The sequence below is a fragment of the Carcharodon carcharias genome, chromosome 3 (assembly GCF_017639515.1).
Source record: "Carcharodon carcharias isolate sCarCar2 chromosome 3, sCarCar2.pri, whole genome shotgun sequence".
Classification (NCBI taxonomy): domain Eukaryota; kingdom Metazoa; phylum Chordata; class Chondrichthyes; order Lamniformes; family Lamnidae; genus Carcharodon; species Carcharodon carcharias.
In genome coordinates, this window is record NC_054469.1 from 85,322,433 (window position 1) to 85,349,029 (window position 26,597).

Consider the following 26,597-nt stretch of genomic DNA (forward strand, 5'->3'; position numbering starts at 1 on the left):
AAATATCTTGAGGCATTTCACAAGAACTTAAAATGAAAATTGACACTGAGCCAGAGGAGGAGAAAATAGAACAGGTAATTAAATGTTTGGTCTTAAAAGAGGGAAGTGAGGTGGAAAGAATAAGAGGTCTAGGAAGGGAATTTCCAGAACTTGGGACAAAGACACTGGAAGCATTGATGCCAATGGGAATGGTGGGAAAAGGGAACTGGGATGAAGATTTACAGAATTGGAGGAACATGGTGTTCTTGGAAGGTTGTAGGGGTGTAGGAGGTTGCAGAAGTGTGAAGGCATAATAAAGCATTCTGAAATCTCAGATCTGTGTTAATATATGAGTCTTCAGCTAAAATCAGAATTACAATTAACATTTTGCTGTGAACTTTCGTTTCTCAACAGCACAAGGAAGAAGTGGTCAGAATCTAGACTGGATGGTAAAACTGTATTAATAACTGGTGCTAACACTGGAATTGGCAAAGAAACTGCAAGAGACCTGGCAAGAAGAGGTACAAGTAGTTTAATGACTTGTTTATATGTTACTGCCTTGAAATTCACTGATGGTGGTGGTTTTGTGAATTGAATTTTCTTGGATTAAATGGAGCATTTATCAGCTGTTATTTTTTATTATCGTTAGTAAAGATTTTGTCACTCATTTCAATGTGATATAAATAAAGTGATCTCAAGACAATACTAAATTTAGTGATGTTGAGATGCGCTCTGCATTTGCTGAAAAAATGGGGAATCAATACAACTTCCCACTATATTGATGTTTCAATTTGTCTCAAGATGGAAAAGATACAATAAGCTTATCTTACGAGATTGGGCGGGACTGGAATATCCCACCCCAAATCAATAGACCTTTGGCTGCTCTCCAAATTTTGGGTCCTACCCACACCGATTCCTGCCACGGGCAAGACCGGAAAATCCTGGCACATGTTTCTAACCTGCCTTCTGACCTAGGAGTGCTTAATACTAATATACAAAATGTTCATTCCCCTGTACTGATACTTCGAGCACAGCTTGTTTGAAATGGTAAGCTATTGAAATGACATGTTTACACAGCAGATCATGTAATATGCATTTCTTATGATACCTATTTTAAACTGTCAGGCTATATCCATAACCACAAAAACACACTTGTTCATATTTTTTGTGATAATGCATCTTAAAGCTCCTCTAAGATAAAGTAGTATAACGTTATGTTGGTCTATCAGACCCACGATATAACAATGTCCTTTATATAGTGTGACGGCCTTTGACCTAGAAACAGTAACAGTGAAGAAAATTTGTAATTACTTTAAAATGTTTGGGGAATCTGTAATTGTTTGAAAAGAGTTTTGAGTATGAATTACTTGCAAAGGGATCAATTCTAATTCTTAAATAATATGGAAGATTGATCCATGTGACCTGGAAGCAGTACCAACAGAAAGGAAGTTAAAATATGGAGGCCGTTTGGCAGTCAGAATCAAAGAGGAAAGAGAAGAGCTAGATTCCCGAGCAGTCAGAAAACATGTTTAGGATTAGTGCTGCTATTTCTTTCATTTCCAAGTGATTGAATATCCAGAATCAGCTGTACCATGTGAAGGTAAAGGTGGTTCTGGTAGATCCATACTACCCAACTGACAGGAACTGAGAAATGAGAAGTTTCCAGAAGTTAAGTGTGCCATTTTGTAGAAGATTGCACAAAAAGAGTGAACCCTGTTTATGCAAGAGCTGCTGACTGCATAGAATCACTAAGTCCTTGAAGGAAAGGGGCTGGAATTTGGCTTGACGAAGGTCTGAGCTTAGAAGAACGGTGTGGCTGAAATTGGGGCCATACAGGTGGAGTGAACTGCCTAGTAACTCCATGAGGTACCTTTTGTATCTTGTTAATCCATCTGTAGTTTATAGTTTGTAATGACCATGTTAATTTCTGTTAAAATTAACTTTTACATGTTGAAGTAAATGTTACAAAAAGTGAAATCTTGTCTGGCAATTTCTTCATTTGGGGATCATTCAGTAAGTTTGGTTCTTTTGGTTTGGGGATCCCCACGGAAATTGTAACAATAACATGCTTAGTGTAAAATAAATTCTAATGGTCTTCTCAGAAGTGTATTGAGACAAAAATCAATCCTATGTTGAAGATATTTGGAGGGGAATCACTGGAAGATTGGTGAGAGAAGTGGGTATTAAGACTGGCCTCTTTAAAGGGGAAAAGAAAGACTTGAATTTACCGAGCATCTTCATGGCCACAGTTCATCTCTGTGCTTTTACAGCCAGTTTGTGTTCTCATCCCATACACGGCTCCACTCAGCATCCACACGAGGCAGGCATCCTTATCATCTGCCTTGGCATGCTTCCTGTTTGCACTCTTCCCATCTGTTGTCATGTAGGTCAAGCTCAGCCGCAATAAAAAGGGAGGTCCCAGACCTGTGGTGGGGTGCCAGAGATCAGTGCCCTCACCCAGTGTGAGGAATATGCAGAAAACCTGGCCGTAGAGGACTGGGACCGTGTCTTCTGCGACGGTGAAGTTGGCGGCACACACCCAAGTGCAGTTGATCCTTCAGACAGCAAGAACGGTCTCTTGTGGGTGCAATGTTATGTGTTGGAGTCTATTACCATGGACTAATTACCTCTACTCAATATCACAGGCAACACAGACAAACGGCCTAGGGACACCAGGAACCAGCCCTGAAAACACCTCAGATGAGGATCTTGAAGACTCAATTGTGGAAGACCCATCACACTCAAACCCTCCACCAGCACAGACACACACCATGGTGGGATCTAGATCTACAGCAGGCTCAGTGAAGCAGTCTGGTGAGCACAGGACAGATTCTGGTGAGCAGCATGCGGTGGCAGTGATATCCAAGGTTACCAATACTTGGACAGCTTTAGGCCAGGATTTTACTAAGTCCCAGTCAGATGATGAGCCTGTAGACTCAATCTTAACACAGATGGAGGAGCATAATGTTCAGTTTCCCTCCCGCCTATTGCTCTCAGTCCTCCCCCTATAATCCTTGATTCCATTGTAATTGTGGTTCATATCCCTATGTTACCCCCTGAGTCATTTGAGGTGGATGTGCCTATGCCCCATGTAGATCTTACTCCTCCCCATCCCAAAGCCTTACCTCCCTCCCAAATGAAACTCTGAAGGCCCAACCCTACACTACCTGTTCCCCATTTATAGAGTGGCGGGCATGGACAATATGGTGCAGTCTGGTTAACGATGGCAGGAAGGCAAGGCGCGATCATCCGCTCAGCCCAACAGTAGCCTGCACTTCCCGCCAATTGTCGGCGGGGAGCTTATTGTAATACATCAGCACCTCATTAAAAGGCCATCCCTCCAGGCTCCAAATCCCCACCTTATTGTTCATCCACGTCGGCAGGAAAGCACGTCGATGTGCTTCACAACAGCACACAGGTGATGTGCACTTGGCAGCCTTCACTTTAGGGGAACTGAGGTGAGTGAGCAGCAGCGTTCTCGGGGGTGTGACGGGGGGGGGGTGGGGGGGGGGTGGTGTGCGCGCCTGGGTGAAGTGCCGCCCTGACTCTGAGGCAACTGTTTTCGATGGGGGTGGTGTTGGGGGGACAACTGCTGCCCTGGCATTGGATCCCACGCACAAGAAATTGAGGTGGAGGGGCAGGGCAGGCGAGGGAACTGGCCACTCATTAGGGGCTACTGTATAAATTGACCATCTCTCTGCAACTGAGACAGATCAGGCGCAGCCACTGTGATATGATTGGGATCAGGCTCCCAGCCTGCCCGCCCATGCAAGCAATGTGGATGCATCAATGTGCCACCAAGCGCTCCATACCTTACACCCCACCACCCAGCACTTTATTGGACCGCGCAGCCAACGCTGGCCATGTAGCACTCACTGCTGGAGGTGCTCACAGCCCCTTGCAATCTCAGCATCCCGGTTTGGACCAGTGTCCCCCATGTCACAGATTGACAGGGCAGTCATGCAGCGCGCTCATCTCTGACCATCTGAGGGGTAGCCAGCACTTCCCAGGAAGCATTGAGGGGCCATCACACAGGGCCAGGAAAGGATTCTGAGTACACCCAAGCTAACCACATCTTTCTCTTTCATCCTGCAGGAAGACCACGTCAGGATCATGGATCCTGGTGACCTAACTATATGCCTGATGGCCTACAGAGATTGAAGAAGACTGAGGAGAATGTGACTGCGGCTTCTGGCCACGCAAAGGCAGGAGAAGAGGCTGCTGGTGCTACTGCATATGCTGCCCAGGAGCGACAGCAACTTGTGGTGCTTAGCGACACCCAGGATCTATAGAGGCTGCCTGTTATTCCTGCAGATGACCGAAAACCAGTGTCGCCGAAGACTGCGCATGTCTAGGGAACTGATCGCTCATATCTGTCACTTATTGCAGGACTTGACGCCTAGGGGGCATGAAGGGCATACACTGCCAGTGGCTGTGAAAGTGGCCATGGCACTCAATTTCAATGCTACTGGCTCCTTTCGAGGCTCCACACGTGCCACGCACAAATGCATCCATGAGGTCACAGATGCCATCTTCCCCAAGACATACAACTATGTGCATTCCACCCGGGACCAGGACAGCCAGGATGCAAGGGCCATTGGATTTGCCCAGATCTCTGGATTCCCACAGGTGCAGGGTGCGATCAACTGCACCCATGTGGCGCTCAGGTCTCCATCGCTATACACGATATACTACATCAACCGCAAGGGCTTCCACTCACTGAACATGCAGCTGGTATGTGACCACCAGAAGCACATCCTGGAGGTATGTGCATGGTTTCCAGGGAGTGTGCACGACGCTTACATTCTGAGTCGCTCGCAGATCCTTATAGTCTTCCAGGGTCCACAGTCTGCAGGAACGGTCCCTTGAGGACAAGGGCTACCCACAGAGGCCGTGGCTGATGACACCCATGCAGCAGCCTCAGACTGCAGCAGAGCGACACCATAATGAAACACCTGCCGCAGCTCGCAACTTGGTGGAGCAGACCAGTGTGATGCTGAAGATGCTGTTCCAGTGCCTGGACCAGTCTGGCGGTGTCCTACAATATAGTCCACAGAGGGTGTCATGCATCGTCGTCATCTGCTGCGCCCTTTACAACCAGGTGCTCCAATGGGGAGACGAGCTGTCTGAGCCCTTCAGGAGCTAGTGCACATCATCAATTGCCACAGACGCTGATGCGATGGGGGCCAGCCCCGTCTTTAAATATCCTGAGAACACACAGAGGTAATGTGAAAACTATGTACACCTGCCCACTACATTCTAGCAGCAATGACCAGCACCGCCGTGGTTCAGGCTTCAGTAATGTGTCCAAGGAACGTGTGGCCGGACCATCTCTGTAGTCTGAAGGCTGCACAGAGCACAGGGAAGAGGCCCTGGACTGACACACCTGCCTTTACCTTGTGCAAAAAGGTTTCACATCCGAGCGACAAGAACACTGGTCATCAGAATAAGGAGCCCCAGGCAGGGTGACATTCTTTGGAGTTTATTAACAATAGTGAGCAGTATGTACAAGTGATTAACACCCGTGCCCAGGCTATGCAAGTACTTTTATCTAACTCCACCCGGTGCGGAAGGGGGTCGGGAAGGAGGAGGACCTCCTCGTGAACCTGCTCCTGGGCCTGGCTAAGTTGGCCATTAACAGGTCCAGGCAGCGGGCGATCGAGGGGGGAGTCCCGCCCGATTGTTTGTCCCTCTTCCGCGGCTACGTTCGCGGCCGGGTGTCTTTGGAGAGGGAGCACGCGGTGTCTGCCGGCGCCCTTGAGACTTTCCGTGCTCGGTGGGCACCGTGGGGACTGGGGTGTTTTATTGACCTCTTTAATCACGTTTTGGTTTAATGTTTGTAATTTTCCTTTAAACTTTGTCCTTGGTTTTACAGCTGATCTGACTTAGGGGCTGTGCTTGATTTATCCCTTATTTTGTTAATTTAGTTTAATTGTTTTAACTCCAAAAGAGTTACTTTTACCTAACTTTCCTAACGCTGCCGCTATGTCTTGGTGCTCCCCGGACAACGACAGCAGAGGTGGAGGCAGCCTGCTGACTGTGACACCCTGTCTGTGATGACTTTGGTGGGTGTCCTCTGGAGGGCCGAGACTTGGAGGGCCTTTGCCTGCTTTCAGCATCCTGCCATGTGACAGTGGCACCCTTCTCGGCCTGTGAAGCTGGATCTGCAGAGGTCACAGGAAGAGGGGATTCAGATGGGCGGACAGACCTGGAGTCACCTGGGTAGATGACCCTGGGGTGTGCACCTGTGATCCTCCCTATGGGTGCCTGAGGGCCCCTGGCTGACTCCATGAGGGCAGTAGCTGGAGTGAGATCGAGCTGCCCAGCACCCCTCTTGCGTAAACACTGTTGGCCAATTGGCATCAGCAATGGAGTTGAGCTCACGCATCAGCGCAGGAGCGATGTCCTGGACCAAGGTCTCCATGGCGGCTGCCATCCTACTAGTGTTTACCTTGATGTGTTGCAATGCTGGTGCTTTCACCTCAGCCTGAAGGCAGTCGGACTCCTCCATCCTGCCTTGCAATCTGAGGAGTGCAGCGGACATCCCTTCCTGATATTCCCGAGCTTGCCTTTGCAGCTCCAGCAACTGTGACATGACTGAGTCCAGAGGCTCATCATCTGACTCGGACTCAACAGGTTCCTGGCCTCCAGCAGTCCTCCGAATGCCGGGAACTTGGTAAGTCCCTGCCACTGTCTGCTGTGGATCAGACTGTGCACTGTGCTCACCATTATGTGATCCCGTGCCTGTACTAGAGTTAGGTCCCACCGAGGTGTGCATCTCTGTGCTGGTGGAGGGTGTGGGTGAGCACTGTGACGGAAGTTCGAGGAGGGTGCCTTCAGATTTCCTTTCGGAGGTTTGCTCGTGGCTTGATTGGAGGCCCTGGGTCATGGACTCTGTCGGCTGTTTGGCAGATGTGCCTGCGAAAGCAAGCAGAGATAATTAGTGTATGGTAGTGACCTGTGAAAGAGGACGTATCGCTCACGGCATGGTTGCCTGATGGATGTTGCACTGCTGGATTCTCACTTGATAGAGTAGCGCCAACCTCACCGTCAGCACAGGAACAGCCTAGATGGTAGCCGGCCAGCTGGATGGCTCTGAAATCCATGAGGACCTTGAATTTATTCTGCCACCGGTCTGTGACCGCTCCCTCTCTTGTTGTGTGCCAGCTAGTCCTACATGGATAGAGATGGAGAAAGTGTAAGCAGGACACCTGCTGGGCCAGATGATAGATGTGCCTGGCCTATGTGGTTGGTGAGTGGTCTCATGGACGGGGTAAGGACAATGAAGGTGAGTTTGTGAGAGTGAATGGTGATGCCCCTTGAGCTGGCAGTGAATGAGGGCCCTGTGGATGTGTGATGGGTTTGTAAGTTGGGAGTGACGAGAAGAGTGACTTACCCTGGTGGAACAGAGGAGATCATTCATCCTCTTGTGGCACTGAATGACTGTCCTCTTCTGAAGGACGTTGGTGCTGACCACTGCTGCCACCACCCCCCCAAGCCAGATTGGTCACATTGCTGCCCATCCTGCGGCTAGAGTGGAGGTACAGGACATCCCAATGGGTCACCGCAGCATCCAGAGCCACTCAGGGGACCCATCTTTAAACCGGGGGGCTGTGGTCTTTTTTCCTTTGCTGGCCATGGCTCCCGGGCAGTGGTGGTGAGCTGGTAGCGGTGAGTTGGAGGCTGCCTTTTAAACATGACAGCTGGTATGATGCAATGGCGGGGTGATGATGGGAGGGCGAATGAGAGTCCGCTCACCCTGGAAACGGCATGGTTCCTGGGAATACATAAATAATGAGGTGGGCTTTGGACAATACGGTGTGAAAACTCACAATCGCGCCTGCTACCGCACTTAGTGCAAATCTGAGAAAATTCCGCCCATAGGCTGCAGGTGCCTCACCTGACTGACAGTACTTGGCTACAGATGGTACAATGCCAGAAGCCTCCTGGACCGCTGTGCGTCAGGGGATGACCTTGTTCTGTGCACACATTATGCTGGGCATGACTGATTGGCATGCCCTTCCTCCCCCCTGGCTGGAGCAAGGATTGTCTTTGGAAGCTCAGCAATTTAAGTCGAAGCACTTCTTCACTCTGCAGACCCCCCAGTCTGGCTCCGATTTGCTTATGTCCTTTCCTAAGAGAGACTCTCCCAATTCTGGCCCAAAGGATGCTTCTATTCCCTCTGTAACCCGCACCCCCCCCCCGCCACCCCCCCCCCCCCCCCCCCCCCCCCCCCCCCCCCCCCACCCCCGCCCTTGAAAGTGAAGTGGTGCTGTCTGTGAAGCCAGCGGGGAGTCCAAGGTGCTGCGAGCGCTGCCGATGTACACTAGGTGAACAAACCTCAACGTCACGATTGAAATGCAGGTTGCCGGGTGCATGTCACCTATGTGCGGTTGTGAATTGTGCTGGTTTAATTAGACACCGGCGTGGCCTTTTGATCCAGGGTGAGTAGGGGCGTGATTCTGGCGAGCTGCTTTGCTAATGAGCATTCATGACATTCTAATGTATTCAAATGGCATTCCCGACATGGCACAGTGGGAAAAGCGCGCTGCCATTGAGGGAGGCAACGGACAATCACAACCTGCTTTTATGCCAGTGGTAAACTGACTATTTCTCTCCTGCAATATCCGCCCCCCACCCCCCATCCACCATTAAACCTGCTGCAGGCAGGAAAAGAAAATCCCGGCCGTAGATACTGCATTTTGAACTTGAGGTGTTGGGAAACCAGGCACCAAGGTAGGTTAGTGAGTACAATGGAGAGAGAAGAGGGTGTTTTAATGAAAGATAGAATATGGACACCAGAATTTAGATGAGTTGAAGTTTATACTGTACGAACATGGATGTCAGCCAAGACCCCATTGGAATAGTCAAATCCAGAAGTCACAAAGACATGGATGATTGTTTCAGCAGTAGATGGGCAGTAACATGGGTGATGTTACAGCGGTAGAAGTAGATGGTGTGAGATGTCGAAAACGTGGGGTTGGAAATTCAGATCTGTGTCAAATCGGATGCTGAGGCTGTAAAGAGCTTGGTTCAACCTGAGACCGTGTCGAGGAGGGGTTGGAATCACTGGGAATATATGGGGTTATTGGTGGGAGTCACAAAATTTCAGTTTTCCAAGTGTTCCTCTGGAGGAAATGTTGGTTCACCCCCTACTGTCGGACAAGGAAAGGCAATAATTAAGACAGCTGGTGGAGTGATAGAGCTAGGTGATCTCGGTCTTTGTGGGACACGAGTATTCGGATTATGCTGCCATAGGACAGCATATAGATGAGGGGGCCAAAGGGATATAAATGTGCTTTAAGCATAAAAGAAGGTAACTAAGACAAAATTGATTGATATAGATTGCTTCAGCTGAAGAGTGATGGAGAGGTGTTCTGACAAGCATTTGAATATTAATGACTCAGACATACAATTATCATTTGCACTAATGCAGTTTTTCATGCTCAGAGAGAGTGGATGAATGTATTGTTTTAATACAAAATTTAGCCATTTTTAGTCCGCTATACAAGTGACAGGTGCCAGTACATCTTTGTGGTAAAGTGAGATACCCTGTCCCTTTAAGAGAATGCAAGTGTACTGATCATGTGACAGCACTGATGACTCACTATACAGCATGGGCAACTGGGAACTGTAAGCCTCGTTCTGGAGGTTTCTGAGTGAGCACATATGACCTGGTGCTCTGCCCTATGTCTCAATAAGCCATCACTGTTTATTCTTACATTAGTCTCTCCCCGTTATTGATTGCAAGCAGCAATTGATGAGAACATAGGAAGAGCTAGAGCTCGGTTGGCCAACAAACTCACTTACCCAAGACATAAAAATCTATAATTTATGTTCCTAAGAAACGTACACCACTTAGCAGCCACCACAGTGATAGAAGATGTGAGATAAACTGTTGAGTGCACTTTTAACTTTGGACAGCACAGTTTGCCTTGCCTAGTTGTTGTGTTGGCTTCTCAATTCCTAATATATTATTTTATATATAAAGATATATATTATATAGACACAATATATAATATAAATTATGCATATGTATTACTTATACATAGAGCTATTATACATAATGTATACTATATATAATATATAAGATGTATACATACACAGTTGATTATTGGATGTACAAATGCTACTGAACAGAATAGGAAGTGTATGTAAGTTTTTGTTTTAGCCTGAATATTGCTTGTAAACAGTGAAACATTTGCTATGTGGCTAAACCACCAAATTCCACATATATTTTATTGGGAACTGTGAGTAGGGATGACATCATTCTGATAATATATTTGAAAAATACAAAGAGCAGGCCTTCTGTGGCTCAGGTCTTTAAAGTTTATAGAATGTGAGAAAAAAGAACTAACTTGCAATTTATTTACAGCTTCCACAACCACGGGTGGAATCTTCTTCCACTAGTGGCAAGCTTGGAGGCTGGAAGGGCATTTACTTAGGCAGGATGTTGATGTACCTGAGCCCCGCCACATTTCCGCCTCCGCCAGAATTAAGTACTGGGCGGGAAGGCCCATGATCGAGCTACCTGACCTGCCGCCAGTTGAGGTAATTAAGTGGCCAACTGATGACCATTCAAGGGCCTCATCTTGCTGATGCTAAGATTAGCAGCTGCAAGCCAGCCTATGCAGCATGCATGGCAGGTGAACCCGTGCGAGCTGCTTGTCACCTTGTGGCAAGGGGTTGGTAGGGGTCCCATGATCAAAGGCGCAGTGGTCTGCTGAGAGCCAGCACCTTTGCTTCTGACCCCCATCCCCAACCCCCCTCCGCTCCCCGCTCCCATCCAACTGTGACCCACACCCTGTGAATTTCTCTCCCCATTGGGTCTTTCACGATCCTGGGACTCCACAGAATGTCCTTCCAGCAACTGTTACAGCCTCCCCAGTGGCACTGCTGAGCACAAGACCGGCTGGCCTCTGACCTTTCGATAGGTGGGACTTCCACCCTCAGCGACTTGATTCCAGGGGAAGGCCCACCGGTGATCTCTTCACTGTCAGATTGACATGTGGTTTGCCCACCCTTCCCAAAAAGAGACACTGCAAGTCTCTCATCAGCTCTCCGCCATGAGATGCCTGACACCAAAACAAGATTCCTCCCCTCAGGATGCCCCAGAGTACTTTTGAAATATAGTTACTGTTGTAATTTAGGGAAATACAAGAGCCAAACTGTACTACAGCACGATTGCATCAACTGCAATGGGATGGAGACCATACATTCAGTTTTAGTAATGTTAGTTAAGGGACAAATATTGCTCAGAACATTGGGAGAATTCCCCCATACTTCTTTGAAAACTGCCATGGGAGTTTTTTTCCGATTAATCTGAGAGTACAAATGGGGCCTCTGTTTACTGTTCCTTACTGAAGGCAGTACCTGCAACAATGCACCACTTCCTCAGAATTGCAGTGAAGTGTCAACTTGGATGATGTACTCGAGTCTCTTGAATGGAGCTTGAACTCGAGACCTTTTGACTCGGAGATGTGAGTGCTATCACTGAGCCAAAGTTGACATCTCCTGAAATGGTGTGCTGCCATGAAATTCTGTGTTTGATTTAAGTGTGTTTTATTTTTAAAATGCTGCTGATTGAATTTTCTACAGCCTGTTTAATTTTGCCTTCTTTATGACAGGTGAGTTTTCTCCATTGGTAATCATGTGATTTCTGAATTTGTTTTGAGTTAATGGCCTTGAATTTCTGGTCAGCAGCAGAGCAAAAGTGCACTAACCCTGTTTAAAACTGCAGCCTTCCTTCCTTATACTCAAGCCTCAGGACGTTCCTGTCCCAGCTCCAGCATGAATCCATTAGCAAGGTGAGGCAGGAGACCTGGAGCGTTGTGACACTGCACCTGATTAATGTAAAGCCTGCTCAGGAGCACAGCTGTATGCCAGCTGCAAACAGCTCTGAGTAAATTAGCGCAAGTAACAGCGCATGTATAGGGCTAACTGCCCCAGGTTTACGTCCTGAGGGGAGCCATCAGCAAGGTCTCCCATGGAGCCACTTCTGGCATATGGGAAGAACCAGGTTCAGGCGTAAATTGGCTCCCTGTCTTAAGTGAGGTATTAGTTTGGTCATTTTTTTCTGCACTAGCTGTCCCTAATGTCTGGACTCCTCACCTCCTGGAATTTGTGTTCTATCCCCTGTGTCGATTCATCCCAAAATCCTTACTACTGCCATATTACAGTTCATTTTAATACACTGCCCACTAACGTTACCACAACCCCAGCCCCAGCTCCTCGCTGTGTTGTTCTATAGCCCGTTTGCCTAGTATTCCCAGTGTTTATTTCCTGGAGCTCTTCTGTCCCTGGCTGCTGGTGGAGCAGGTTTTGTGTGACCATTGCTGCTTCTGCACTCATGTCTCCAGTTAAATTGCCGTATCAGGATTAAGGCAGGAAAAGAGTGAGCAGTTTCCAATCTGAATTTAACTCCCCCGCCAATGCCAACCAAGTTTCCTCCAGGCATGGAGGGTTAAAATTGAACCCATTAGTATATTTTCTTTCATGGGATGTGAGCATTGCTGGCAATGCCAACATTTCTTGCCCATCCCTAATTGTCCATGAACTGAGTGACTTGCTCGGTCATTTCAAAGAACAGTTAAGAGTCAGCCACATTGCTGTGGGTCTGGAGCACATGTGGGCCAGGCCAGGTAAGAATGACTGACAGACTTCTTTCCCTAAAGGACATTAATGAACCGGATGAATTTTTATGATAATCTGTGACAGTTTCAGGGTCACCATTACTGAGACTAGCTTTCAATTCCAGTTTCTCTTGTTAATTGAATTTAAATTCCACCAGCTGCCATGCTGAGATTTGAACCCATGTCCCCAGAGTATTAGCCTGGGCCTATGGGTTACTAGTCCAGTGACATTGCCAGTGCGCTAATGTTTCCCTAATTTAATTTAGAATTTTTTTGTACTTTTTTTTTTTACTGCTTTAACAAAATATTGGACAGGGTTTTCCAGCCTCAATACTGGTGGACGTTGTCACGGGCAGGATTTGGTTCTCCAAATTTTCCTGTCCCGCCCCTTACAGTGCTCAGCGGTGTTGGGGTCAGAAAATCCCGCCCATTGAATCAAACAAGAATACATTTTCACTGCAGCATGATAATTAATATCTGTAGGAGTCCTGAGCAGAAGTTCAGCAGCTATGTTATTTGTTTCTTTTCCATTCTTACCCTCGCTTTTTTAATATGTTCTTTTACATGTAGGAGCCCTGGTTATCATGTCATGCAGAGACGTAGAGAAAGGTGAGGCTGCAGCTAAAGAAATAATCGAGGAAACAGGAAATAGTCAATTAGTGGTGAAGAAGTTGGATTTAGCTGACACCAAATCTATTCGGGAGTTTGCTCAACAAGTCAACGAAGGTATGTTATTCTTTTATTCAAATTGTAATACGTTCTCACTTTACTCTGGTGTGCCATTTTGTGAATATTCCCCAAAAAGTGCAGGCCACAAATCTGTGCACTTAGAAGAATGAACAGAATTGTTTATGGTGTTACGAACAGGTCCCCATCCTCATACATCTTGATACTTGTGGGAAGGGTATGGGCGAGGCCGCAAATTGGATGTCAAGGCCCTGCGAATCTCAATGGTAAGGGCACATTTAAATAAATTGCTGCATTCTCCCACCGGACTACTGGCGAGATCAATAACCTGGGCAACGGGCAGTAGCACAGTCAACTCTATTCCCAAAAGTTAGTAGAATTCGGGGCTTGAACAACAACAGTTAGGTGGATGGGGGAGTGGTGGGCAAAGTGAGTGTCAACAATGGAGGGACCACAAGCTGATATTGACATAGGGAGCAGCCAGTCAGTGAATCCTATTCGAGATGATGAACTGTGACTCATTCAAACATCAGTGAAGCAGTTTTGTGTGTTGAACTGGTGCAAAACACGCTCTAGTAATGTATGAATATAATGTCTATCAATAACAGTAGGAATCTGATTTGGCTGAGGACATTGTCTTTTTAATACACATATTCAAGACAATGGGTCTCATTGAATTTTAAAAAATGGCGGAGATTGTTATATTTTGTGAAATACATGTCAAAATATGTCATATCTGGAACTTGTGTTGAATGCACATGAGGATTAATTTTTAATTAGTGGAAATTACTCAAAAGATCAGCAAGCTTCTGTGGAGAGAAACAGTAAATGCTTCAAATCAATGACCTATCATCAAAATTCTGTATTGTTAACTCTGTTTCACAGATGCTGAGTATTTCAAGTAATTTCCTTTTTATATCCAGTGTGGTAAGATCTTGACATATTTCATTAGCATTATCCATTATTAGCAACCCCAATGAAGCAATTCTGGTTTGACTGTACTCCTTTGCAAGCAAATGCTGTAAAAGTAACATTGTGTCCCTCTAAACCGGAGTTAGAATAACTCTGACCAATTAGAATCATCTCCTACAAAAGCAAAATGCTGTGGATTTGGGATGGGAAGAGGGCGGCCGTTGACATTTCCCTGGGAGAGGGCTGCAAGATAGCTCCCAGAAGACAGACAGCTGCCTCAGGAGGCATCAAAATACTAAAGTAAAGGTTTTAAAAGCTGAAATAAAGTGCCCATGTAACGTAATCAATATAGCTGATAAAAATGCTGTCCACAGAAATTTATTTTTATTTTCATCACAGAAATTTTGTCCTGCCCTTGGATGAGGTTTGATGAAAAATGCAAAAGCTGTTTGACCAATTTGCCCATCCGCCAACCGTAAGATTGGACAGGGACAAAAAATTGGAGTCAATTGTGCCATTAATTGGCTTAATTGCCCTCTTAATTGTCAGCGGGCATTCTTCCGACTTTTGCGCGTGCCCGCTGAGTGTGCGATGATGTCAGCACGCTAGCCCAACATCTTCTCGCGCAGTTTTATGCCTGGTCGGATGCGGGCCTGCCTGTGAGACGTAAAATTCGGCCCACAGTGCTGGAAACTCTCAGCACATATGGCAGGATCTGTGGAAGGAGAAACAGATCTTTCATCAGAATCATCTCTTCTGTATTTAATTGTGTATGGGTGTAAAATGCATCACTGACTTTATTTGGGACAATATTTAGAAAGTATAATTCCACAATGCATTTTTCCATGCCTTGGAGTATTGTATCAGAAATGTTTCTACTTTGTGTGCAATTTTTGAAAAAGAGGTAACAAGATTTATAAATATGTAATATTGGGAAAAATGTTCCATTCCAATAATTGCTGGATTAACACTAAATTCTGCAAGATATCATAGTGCCTTTCTAACTAGATTTTCGCTCTTTCGCTCAGAATACCAGCAGCTTAACATTTTGATCAACAATGCTGGAGTAATGATGTGTCCTTATTACAAAACAGTAGGTGGGTTTGAGCTGCAATTTGGGGTCAATCATTTAGGTAAGTTTAAGTACAGAAAATCATACTGGTTTTCTAAAGTACTCTCTTTAATAAATCAGCTAAATGGTATTTTGTTGTCTTTACTGTAAAAGCAAAAGGCCATGAACACTTATCTATTTTTACCCCTTTTTAAACTTTTTAAAAAATTTATTTTTTTTATCCGCTTATTTTCATTTTTATTCATTTATTCACTTTTTCCAATGTTTTTCCATCCTTTTTCAATTACCAACCCACCAACCCCCCCACCCCACCCCCAAAAGGGCTATCTGTTACTTGTTCCATAATTGTCCTTTCATAGAGTGCTTACCCTTGTTCTGCTATTAACACATTCTGTCCTCTTAACTTTATGCCACTATTAGCACCTCCTTTAGCCCGTACCACTACCATTAACACCCCCTTTGTCTTTTTACCCATGACATCTTTGTCAATCTCTCCTTAGCCCCCAACTATCACTGGCCTTCTAGCCAGCTTCACCTGCTCCACCCCTCTTAAACAGTATAAATTTCATCACATTTCTACTTTTTCGCTCTGAAGAAGAGTCATATGGACTCGAAACATCAACTCTGTCTCTCTCTCCACAGGTGCTGTTAGACCCGCTGAGTTTTTCCAGCATGTTCTATCTTTATTGTAATTATCTTCATTATTAAATCTCCTGTCAGAGTGCAAATTGGAATTTGCAGTGTTATGGGTGCCATTTTAGTGTTATTAACTCTGCCTGTCAAGGAGTGCTAGATGTTGCTTTTTGTTAAGGGAAATTGTTTAAGGATGACCTTTATGTTTTTCTTATTCAAAGGATCAGATTTTTATTCTTGTTTCAACTTGTGGTAAAACCTGAATAGTATACAAAGAAAAATGCTTTAACTCTGATACATACACCAAAAGCTAAACAATCATCGCCCCCTGAACAGAAAATTAGGAGTGGAAGGGAAAGAAATGTATTTTTTTTTAATGTATTGTGGACTCAGAAAGTGCAAAGAGCTTGTGTCTATGTCAAAAGGAGAGAACCTCAGAGCTCCAAATGGCAACATGAATTTGTAACATCACTCAACTCTGCTTCAGCTCATCTGCTGCTGAAACCTTCATCCATGCCTTTATGACCTCTTGATTTGAGTATGCCAATGCACTCCCGGCTGGTCTCCCACATGTTACATTCATAAGCTTGTCATCCAAGTCTTTTCTGCCTGTGTCCTTGCTTGCATCAAGTCCCATTCAGTCATCACCTCTGGGCTCACTGACCTACATGACTCCCAGTTGAACAATGCCTTAATTTTAAAATTCTCATCCTTGTTTTCAGACCGCTCTATGGCTTCACCCCTCTCTATCTCCTCCAGCCCCATAACCCTCCAAGGTATCTCCATTCATCTAGCTTTGGCCTCTTAAGCGTCCCCTAATTTTAACTCGTCCGCCATTGGCAGTCGAAGGCAGAGCCTCTAGGGACCTAAGCTCTGGAATTCTCCCTTTAAACCTCAGTCTCACTACTCTCTTCCTTTAAAGATGCACTTTAAAACATACCTTTTGGTCATCTGCACTAATATCTACTAAAGTGGCCTGGTTTTGTTTTGTTTTTTATTATATTCCTGTGTAATACCTTGGGACTTCATTTCATTAAATATGCTGTATAAGTACAAGTTGATATGAAGAGTTTGCCTATTAACTTCACAAGTTCTTTCAAAATAACGGAGTGAAATTTTTTTTTTGCAGGTCACTTTTTATTAACCTATTTACTGATTGATTTGATAAAAAAATCCGCTCCCTCTCGTATCATCAATGTCTCCTCTAAAGCACACAAAATGGGAAGCATTCAATTTGATGACTTAAACAGTGAGAAGAGCTACAATTCAGTGAAAGCCTATGCACAAAGCAAACTGGCCAACATTATGTTTACAATGGAACTAGCTCGAAAACTTGAAGGTAAAGCCAAGTTGAAAGTAGTTTGTAAGAAATCACTGAATTACATGAATGAAAACAAATTTTGTAACCATTCTGTTTAGTTACCAAAAAAAAGTCCCTTAAAATTGCATTGATCCTCTTTTTTTTTTGACTTATTGATTCACGGAATGTGGGTGTCATTGGCTAGGCCTGTATTTATTGCCCATCCCTAATTTTTAAAGATACTTATCAAACTTTACCAGTTCTCTGAAAGTCTGCTTTTGAGAAACAGCATTTCACAGTTTTTTAGCAGTTAAATTATATTTTTCTGATACTGTTTTGAACATATAAAAATCCTGTTTCTTATTGTTTCAATATACTGCCCTATCATATTGTTTGGTTTTAGTATTTAAAGAATACTGCGGTACAAAAGAACAAAACCCATCTGAAAGCTAAAAATTGTATTTGTTTGTGGTGCCAAGTCATGGATTTATGGTTTGAGGCAGTCACTAATTCACTATGGTATACATATGATTACAAGAATAGTACTCTAATGTAAAATGATTTATGAAGTCTTACCACTTTTTGCCATTCTCAACTTAGCCCAGTTTATCCACTCCAATATTAAATATGTTTTTTTCCTTTTTCCCACCTACTGGCCCAAGAGAGTTCTTTCCATTTAAGTAATGCATTTACAGGAAGTTCTGGTGAGTTCACAAGAAATCAGTGTTGTAATATGTTAGAATGCTGCCTGTCGATCACTGGCACTAGTGTTTAACTGTAACGAGGGACAGTAGCATGAATGTCTTCACTGTGTGTACAAGGTTACTAAGCATGAAGTTTCAACTGTCTAGATTCTGTCCCTCTTTGGGCACATTTTGCTTGATATAAATGTGCGGTAATAATCACTATTAAAATTAGTAATCTCCCTCTGTGGGATCATAAGGAACTTGGAATTTAGTTAAAACTCTGAACTAATAGTTGTGAGGGGAATTCCCCAAAGTAGGCTGGAGTCAAGACTGGAGGGTGCCTGTTTGGCAATTGAGGGATTCACTGAGTGGGGGGGCGTGGGGGTGGGCGGTGGGGGGTGGGGGTGGAGGAATGAGGTGGTTGATAAACTTGAAGGGGAGACAAAAATTTAAAGGCAAAGGGCAGATATTAAAAATTGAATGGGTCACAGCTTGGTAGAAAATGAGATAGGGGAGCTCTAAAAAGAAGTTGTTGGTGGTTTGAAGTTAAATAAAGGAAACTGTATATGCTGTTCTCCAATCCTCCACTTCACCCTTTTACTAACAAAATCTCCAAACCTTTGGGATTGTTGGAGAACTGAAGTGTGATGATCCTCACAGAGACAGCAGGCAGCAGGACCTGGTGTGGCAGTTAAAAGTTGAGGTTAGCTTCTTAAGGACGCAAATGTTGGCAACGAGTTTTGAAGAGGATAGCAAAGGTAAAAAATGTTAACAGACATTTATGCTGAGGGAAGATAGCTGTGTCAGGAGGGGATCAAGGGAGCAGACTGTGGGTCTTGAGTTAAGCCTGTGAAATTGGAGTGAGAGTGTAATTTTGCAGAGTGGTAAGAGTTGGGGAATACTGGGGTGGCTGGATCCTGTCCAGCTATCCAAGCAAATCATTTCTAAAATTTGAGGTTGTTTTTAAGAGCTTTTTTGTATTTGACATCAGAACTTAAGATGAGCATATTGGAGCTGCAGAAGTCAGCTTTTGGTGCAGAGAAGTTCAGGGTCATCCTTGGCCTCCTGTAGTAGAAGACATGGCCACAAGGAAAGCAGAATATGTCTGTGATGATTGTTAGATTTTGCATTTTTCACAAGTCAAGGGTGAGCTTTTTGTACAGAAACTCGGACCATTTTGTTTGAATTTGTGAAGATGGATTTTGCACCTCGGATCAGTATGGATAAGACTTTGCAGGATCTGGTGGGGTTGAAGACACTGAAGATGGGGGGGATAGAAGTAGTAATGACCAATAATGACATTGTGGGAAAGCAGCTGCAGGTGTGTGAGGGAGTGGGGATAATAAACATAGGATTCTGGGTGAGAAATGGAAAAGGGTAATAGGATCTTAGACCTTAAAAAACTTAGGTGGATTTTGTTACAATCCTGTTGGAGACCATTTTGATGTTTAAAAAGAAATTCAAATGCCCTGCTAAAGAACTGTGCCACAGGACTTCATTTTTTTAAACAGAAAAAAACTCTACTGCATATAAAGAAAAATCAAGCTAAGCAAGCACCCCTACCTTAACACTATAGCTTATAAAGACTTATGCTAGAAATTCAATTCTACCTTTTACTTTCTTCCTCCAACCCACCCCACCCTGAAGAGTTCCCTTATACATTACAAGAATCTTGAATATTCAGTCACTTGTCCTGGGACCAACCCAAAGGCATGCCACAGCCTTCGAGAAGTACTTTGATTCTCCTCAGTATTCCAGCTGACTACTTTCTGCCAGAAATGAGGACCACTATGGATTTCTTCTGCCAGCTTTAAGCTAGGCAAATCTTTCAGCTGCTATTACCCCTCTCAAATTCCAAATTGAGCTCGAGCCCCCATCCGCATTCCACACGGTGAATGATAAAGTTAGCATTTCTCTGCTTAAGTGCAGACCTGACTAATATTCATCTCTTTTGGCTCTCCCAAATCAGGGAGCTGTAGCCTTCACCAAACCAAAGCTGCAACTGCCTGCTTTCTGTGAGAAAGAGCCAATTAAATTAAACAAAGGAACCTTCACGGGCCATCTCCATGACAATATGGCATACTTTGCGATGTTCTCAAACAGGAATGTAAACAAATTATTTTACCTTCAACATAACTTTGACTCCGTAAGCCATATGAAAAATTTATGAGCTGAATTTTACTTCCCGTAGGCGGGCATGTGCCCGACCCTATTGGTCATAAAATCGCCTGAGAAGATGTCAGATGAGCGGCCCAATGCATTCACGCATTTACGCGATATTTCGCTCAGCGGGCATGTAGAAAAGTCAGAAGCACCCCTGCCAACTAAGAGGGTAATTAAGCCCGTTAATGGCGCAATTGTCTCTGATTTTTTTTGTGGCCCGCCCAACCTTGCAGTTGGCGGACAGGCGCATCGGCCATGCGCAGCCTTTACATTTTTCATCAAACCTCACCCTAATGTGAGATGAAATTTCTGTGATGAAATAAGATAAAAAATCTGTGGACAGCATTTTTATTGGCTTTATTTTCAGGTGATTGATTATGAAGCATGGACTTTGTTTTTGCAGTTTTTTTAAACCTTTATCTTAGCATTTTCAGGTCTGCAGCTCCCTGAGACAGCTGCCTGCCTTCAGGGAGCTTCCTCTCAGTGCTCACTCATGCCCACGGAAATGTCAATGCACGCTGCCTTCCTGCCCCCAACCTGGCAACGCTGAGCTTTTCAGCCCGTGTTTCACACAGTAATTGGACAGCAAGCATGAAATTGCAGTCAGAGGCCCATTTCCTGACCACTCCTGGGCACGCCGATTGCGTGCACCCATCAAAGGTGAAATTCAGGTCTATATTGCTAATTAAGTTTTATGACTGCCTCTCCTAGAATTACTTGCCCTGTTATGGAAATCTCTTGTTTACAACCGGCTTTCAACTTCTTTTCATTTGGAAACTACATAAACAATTTAAATCTTTTTATTGAAGCAAGGTTGGACTTTCTGGCTCCATTAAAAGCTTAAAGTTGGGTCATCCATTGTTCAATGCCTTCACCTCCATCTCCGACTTTGTAAGATAAACACAGGTTAATTAAACCTAGGCTTTTTGATTTGCCTTTACATAAAGGTTATTTGAGTTTCTTAACCAGGCTTTTCTATTTATCTTACAATTAAAAGTTGTATTCTAAAATGTATGAATTATGAACTAGATGTTCACAATGGATGAGGAGAATGAGACAGAGCCAAAAATGTGGTGTAATGGTACGTTAATGTGTAAATCAGAGCTCCATTAGAGTTGAGGGCGCTGAGTTGGGATCAGCACCAGAAGCAATGACCAAGATAGAAATGTTTTAACAGTTTTGCTGGAGATAAGGGAATCTGAAAAGTGTTGTTGAGCAAATCAACAACTGCAGAGCTATTGTAGTGAATGAAAGGCCTGGTACTTGGGACTGAGGCTAATCCTAAGTGACTTGTAGAGAAATATTTGGTTGGAGTAGCTACAGATGAAAGTGTGATTGGTGAGAGATGCTGTGGAGTATGTTATGATCCAAGCTGATGTTACTACTAGACAAGTCAGATCCCAGGGTGGAACCTAGCTTGAAAGATCCTAACGTATATTTTTTGTTTAGTTACGTGAAGATGGCTGCTGAACAGAATCACAGGAGTCAGCTGATGACCTTTTAACAAAATAATAAAACATTTATTATACAACAAGAAAAGATGAACTATATTACAATACTCCTTCATCCACCAATACCTTTAAATATATATACGGATTTGTAAGGATAACACAAGTTACAAAAGCTATATTATACTCATGTTCACAGTTAAGTACACAGTCCATGTCAACCAATAGATGACTTGTGGTCAGGCACCACACTCTGAAACCAAGTGACAGATGCCACCCCAAACAGATGCCACATCAACTCCCCCAGATGCTTGCCACACCATGAGCCAACCGGTCTCACTAAACTCTGTCTTTCACACAAGGGCTTTCAATCTCCAGCCTCTAAAAGCCCGCTTTGGAATCTTTTCCTCCCAAACAACACTTTCTTTCAGATGTCTTCCACAAAGGTGCACCTCTCGAGTTTTGAACTCCCCTTCCGATGTTCCTCTCCCCTGGATCGCCATGTGCATTCAAGCTTTCTTCCATGCACTCTGTCTCATATGCTCAGTTGTGCCAATGGAACACCACTGCTTCACATGCCCATAGCAGAGTTATAGACCTTTAGCTGTGTCCTTGGACCTTCTGGCTTCTTGCAAGCCTATATTTCTTTAAGTCGGCGTCCTGCAACTTTCTCCCTTTTAAGTTGGAGCCTTTCTCTGGTCTTCACTCTTAACTTCACTTAACAGGACCATTTCCAGGTAAATGTCCTGTCCTTTGGCTTAACTATCCTTTTGGGACCTTTCATGTTCCATCCCCTGGTTTTGGGGACTTTCTTCTTTGGTTTTTGGAACTTGCTTCTTCCAATTCCCTCTATCCTGTTTCTGCTGGCCACTGCTTCCAACTTAACTTTGGGACTTGCTAATTGTCCCTCTCTTATGCTGCTTCTGCTGGCAACCCCTTTCAACCTTGGAGTCACTGACCAACTGCACTCGAACTGAACTGAAACTACTTTTCTGTCTCTGTGGAGTCTTCTCTTGCTAGGCAACAGCAGTTTTTTTCTAGCTTATGTTAGTTTTACCCTCCCTTCAAGAGTCGTTAAACCTTCATTTAAATGCAGGCATCTTTTAAAGTGAAACTAAAACTCAACTTTCCCTTTTCTTAACAAGCAAGTACAGAAACACAAATCAAACTAAAATGCATTCCTAACACCCACAATTACAAATATAACTTACTTAAACCATCCCGATTTCCAAACGAGCATTGTGTATAGCTCTGCGCCATTCAATAAAGCTGATTAGAAAATATTTAGATAAGGGCACATAGAATCAATAGATGACTAAGAAATTAAATATATGTGGAAAGAGTAATAGAGCTGAAACACTTCTAGTTACAGACAAATAGACAGGGAAGATACAATGAAGGTATTCAAATTAATGAGGCTAAGTTTGTGGAGGATTATCCAAGGAAATTTGATTTTGGTACAAAATAAGTTTTGAAGCTTTTTTTTCTGATTTTTATTCATTCACGGGACATGGTGTCGCTGGCTTAGCTAGGCCATCATTTTTATTGCCCATCCTTAATTGCGCTTTGAGAAGGTGGTGGTGAGCCGTCACCTTGAACTGTTGCAGTCCATATGGCGTAGTTACACCCATACTGCTGTTAGGAAGGGGATTCCAGGATTTTGACCCAATGACAGTGAAGGAACAGTGATATATTTCCAAATCAGGATGGTGTGTGGCATGTAGGGGAACTTGCAGGTGGTGGCGTTGCTATGCATCTGTTGCCCTTGTCCTCCTAGGTGGTAGAGATTGCTGGTTTGGAAGGTGCTGTTGAAGGAGCCTTGGTGGTTTGCTGCAGTGCATCTTGTAGATGGTACACACTGTTGCCAATGAGCATCGGTAGAGGATAGATTGGATGTCTTTTTCAACCTTGAAAATGTTTATTTTGCCACATTTAGAACACCAAAAACCTCTCTACACTTGAATATATGAGAAGCCAAAGTAGCATGCTGTCAGATTTTTCATGCTAAAGAGATTGGAAAAAATTCTACCAAACCCCCCACATTACTGTAGGGGATGTTAACAAAATTACAGAATAGCCATTGCTTGCGGGCTTAATCCTTGGAAGTCTGTTCAGCCTTTCCCAAGATAAACATAGTGAGAAGCAGGGGACACTCAAGCAAGTGGACTTGCAGTTTTCTGCCAAAACACAGGATTGAACCAGTGACCTTTAGATCTTCAGTCTAATGCTCTCCCAACTGAGCTATTTCGGCTAATTGTGGATGGGGTGCCAATCAAGCGGGCTGCTTTATCCTGGATGGTGTCAAGCTTCTTGAGTGTTGATGGAGCTGCACTCATTCAGGCAAATGTAGAGTATTCCATCGCACTCCTGACTTATATAGGAACTTATGAATGAGGAGTAGGTCACTCGGCCTTTTGAGCCTGCTCCAGCATTCAATAAGGTCATGGCTGATCTGATTGTAACCTCAACTCCATATTCCTGCCAACCCCCGATAACCTTACACCCCCTTACTTATCAAGAATCTATCTAGCTCTGCCTGAAAGATATTCAAAGACTGCTTTCACCACTTTTTGAGGAAGAGCGTTCCAAAGACTCACTGCCCTCAGAGAAAAGAAATTCTCCTCATCCCTGTCTTAAATGGGATACCCCTTATTTTCAAACAGTGACCCCTCTAGTTCTAGATTCTCCCACAAGAGGAAACATCCTTTCCACATCCACACTGTCAAGACCTCTCAAGATCTTATATATTTCAATCAAATCAGCTCCTACTCTTCTAAATTCCAGCAGATATGAGCCTAGCCTTTCCTCATAAGACAACCGTCCCATTCCAGGTGTTAGTCAAGTAAACCTCCTTTGAACTGCTTTCAATGCATTTACATCCTTAAATAAGGAGACCAAAACTGTACATAATACTCCAGATGTGGTTTCACCAATGCCCTGTATACAGAAGCATAACCTCTACTTTTGTATTCATTTCCCCTTGCAAGAAACAACAACATTCTATTAGCTTTCCTAATTCCTTGCTGTACCTACACATTAATCTTTTGCGATTCATGCACTCAGATACCCAGATCCCTGTGCATCTCAGAACTCTGCAGTTTCCCACCAATTAGATAATATGCTTTTTTATTGTTCCTGCCAAAATGGACAGTTTCACAGTTTCCCACATTATACTCCATTTGCCAGATCTTTGCCCACTTGTTTAACCTATCTATATCCCTCCGTAGCCTCCTTTTGTCCTCTTCACAACTTACTTTCCTATCAAATTTAACAACCATACCTTCGGTCCCTCATCCAAGTCACGTATATAAATTGTAAAAAATTGAGGCCCCAGCACTGATCCCTGTAGCACTTCCCTTGTTTCATTTTACTGGAAAAAGACCCAGATATGCCTACTCTCTGTTTTTCTGTCGGCTAGCCAATCTTCCATCCATACCAATATGTTACTCCCTACACCATGAGATTTTATTTTCCACAATAACCTTTGATGTGGCACCTTATGAAATGCATACTGAAAATCTAAGTGCAGTACACCCACTGGTTCCCCTTTATCCACAGCTCATGTTACAATTTAAGGAACACCAATAAGTTGGTTAAATATGATTTCCCCCTCACAAAACCATGTTGACCCTGCCTGATTACCTTGAATTTTCTATGTTCCCTGTTATAATGTCTTTAATAATAGCTTCCATCACTTTCTCTATGACAGATGTTAAGCTAACTGGCCTGTAGTTTCCTGGGGCAGAACTTAAGGTCAGTGTGCAGGTGCACGCCTGACCCGATCAGACGCAAAATCGTGCGATATTTTGGCTGGCTGGGGTGCACAAGTGTCGGAAGCACACCTGCCGACAATTAAGACGACAAGTAAAGTTGTTAAGATTCCAATTGTCCCTGATTTTTCGTGGTCCGTCCAACCTTACGGATGGGCAAATCTGCCAGGTGGACTTTGCATTTTTGATGAAACCTCATCCAAGAGCAGGATGCAGTTTCCGTTATCAAATTAAAAAAAATAAGTAAAAATGTATGGATAGAATTTTCATCACGTATATGTTTCAGTGACTGATTCTGTGGCATGGACATTTTTTTCCAGATTTTAAAAATCTTCATTTATTGGTTTTAAATTCTTCAGCTCCCTCAGGCAGTTATCTGCCTTCAGGGAGCTTTCGTTCAGCGCTCTCCCACACCTGCATTTATATCAGCGCCTGCCCTCACCGTACCCCCACCCCAGCAGCTCTGAGCTTCTCGGCGCACACTTCATGCTGACTGGCCATTAATAACCAGCATGAAATTGCGGTTGGGGGCCGATTTCAGGCAATGGTCCATTCCCTGGCTGCTCCCTGGCCCATCAATCGTGCCCGCCTTCCAACATAAGAATCCTGCCCCTGCATTCTGTCTCGCTCCTTTTTTGAATAAATTAACAATTTTCCAGTCAAATGGAACCTTCCCTGAATCTACAGAATCTTGGAATATTAAAACCAATGCATAAACCATCTCACCAGCCACTTCTTTTAAGACCTTAGGAAGAAGCCCATCAGGACCCAGGGACTTGTCAACCCCCAGCTCAACAGCTTGCTCAGTACCACTTCCCTGGTGATTGTAATTTTCTGAGTTTCTCCCTCCTGTTTCCTGATTTACAGCTATTTCAGGGATGTTATTTGTATCCTCTATAGTGAAGACCAATGTAAAATTACTGTTCAATTCACCTGCCATCTCCTTATTTTCCCTTAATTAATTCCCTAGACATACTTTCTATAGGACCAGTGCTCACTTTGTTAACTTTTCTTTTTTTAAATATCTGTAGAAACTCATACTATCTTTCTCTTCAACTCTAATTCTTCCTTCTAAACTTAAGAGTTAGCCCCAGGTACAGAAAAAACACAGTTTAAGCTAGTTTCTTTAATTAACTAACTTCAACTGCTCCCCAGAGGAGAGCTTGTATATCCCTGCCTAAGCCTGGATGAAATTTAGAATTTAAACAGTAAATTTCAGTTAGATGTTAAATACAAACAAAATTAGATTTTTAGAAAGAGATTAAGATTCCTTCACCCACCCAACTCCCAGCACTCTTTTCAGTCATAGACTTTG

At 44.0% G+C, this 26,597-nt stretch overlaps 1 protein-coding gene and 1 non-coding gene across 3 annotated transcripts in view; one reads left to right on the plus strand and one right to left on the minus strand.

Annotated features, from left to right (window-relative positions):
* LOC121276608 (retinol dehydrogenase 12-like) overlaps positions 1 to 26,597 on the plus strand; it is a 48,703-nt gene that overhangs the window by 11,957 nt on the left and 10,149 nt on the right. The window contains exons 2-6 of one of the 2 annotated variants that reach the window (XM_041185225.1): positions 394 to 500; positions 2,625 to 2,814; positions 13,182 to 13,337; positions 15,239 to 15,343; positions 17,045 to 17,254. In XM_041185225.1, the coding sequence (XP_041041159.1) occupies positions 2,751 to 2,814; positions 13,182 to 13,337; positions 15,239 to 15,343; positions 17,045 to 17,254 (535 nt within the window). In that variant the 5' untranslated portion in view covers positions 394 to 500; positions 2,625 to 2,750. The remainder of the gene's footprint in view (positions 1 to 393; positions 501 to 2,624; positions 2,815 to 13,181; positions 13,338 to 15,238; positions 15,344 to 17,044; positions 17,255 to 26,597) is intronic. The other variant, XM_041185224.1, reaches the window with a different exon arrangement.
* On the minus strand, positions 23,691 to 23,763 carry trnaf-gaa. Its single transcript has one exon. It is a non-coding gene; the product is annotated as a tRNA-Phe (tRNA).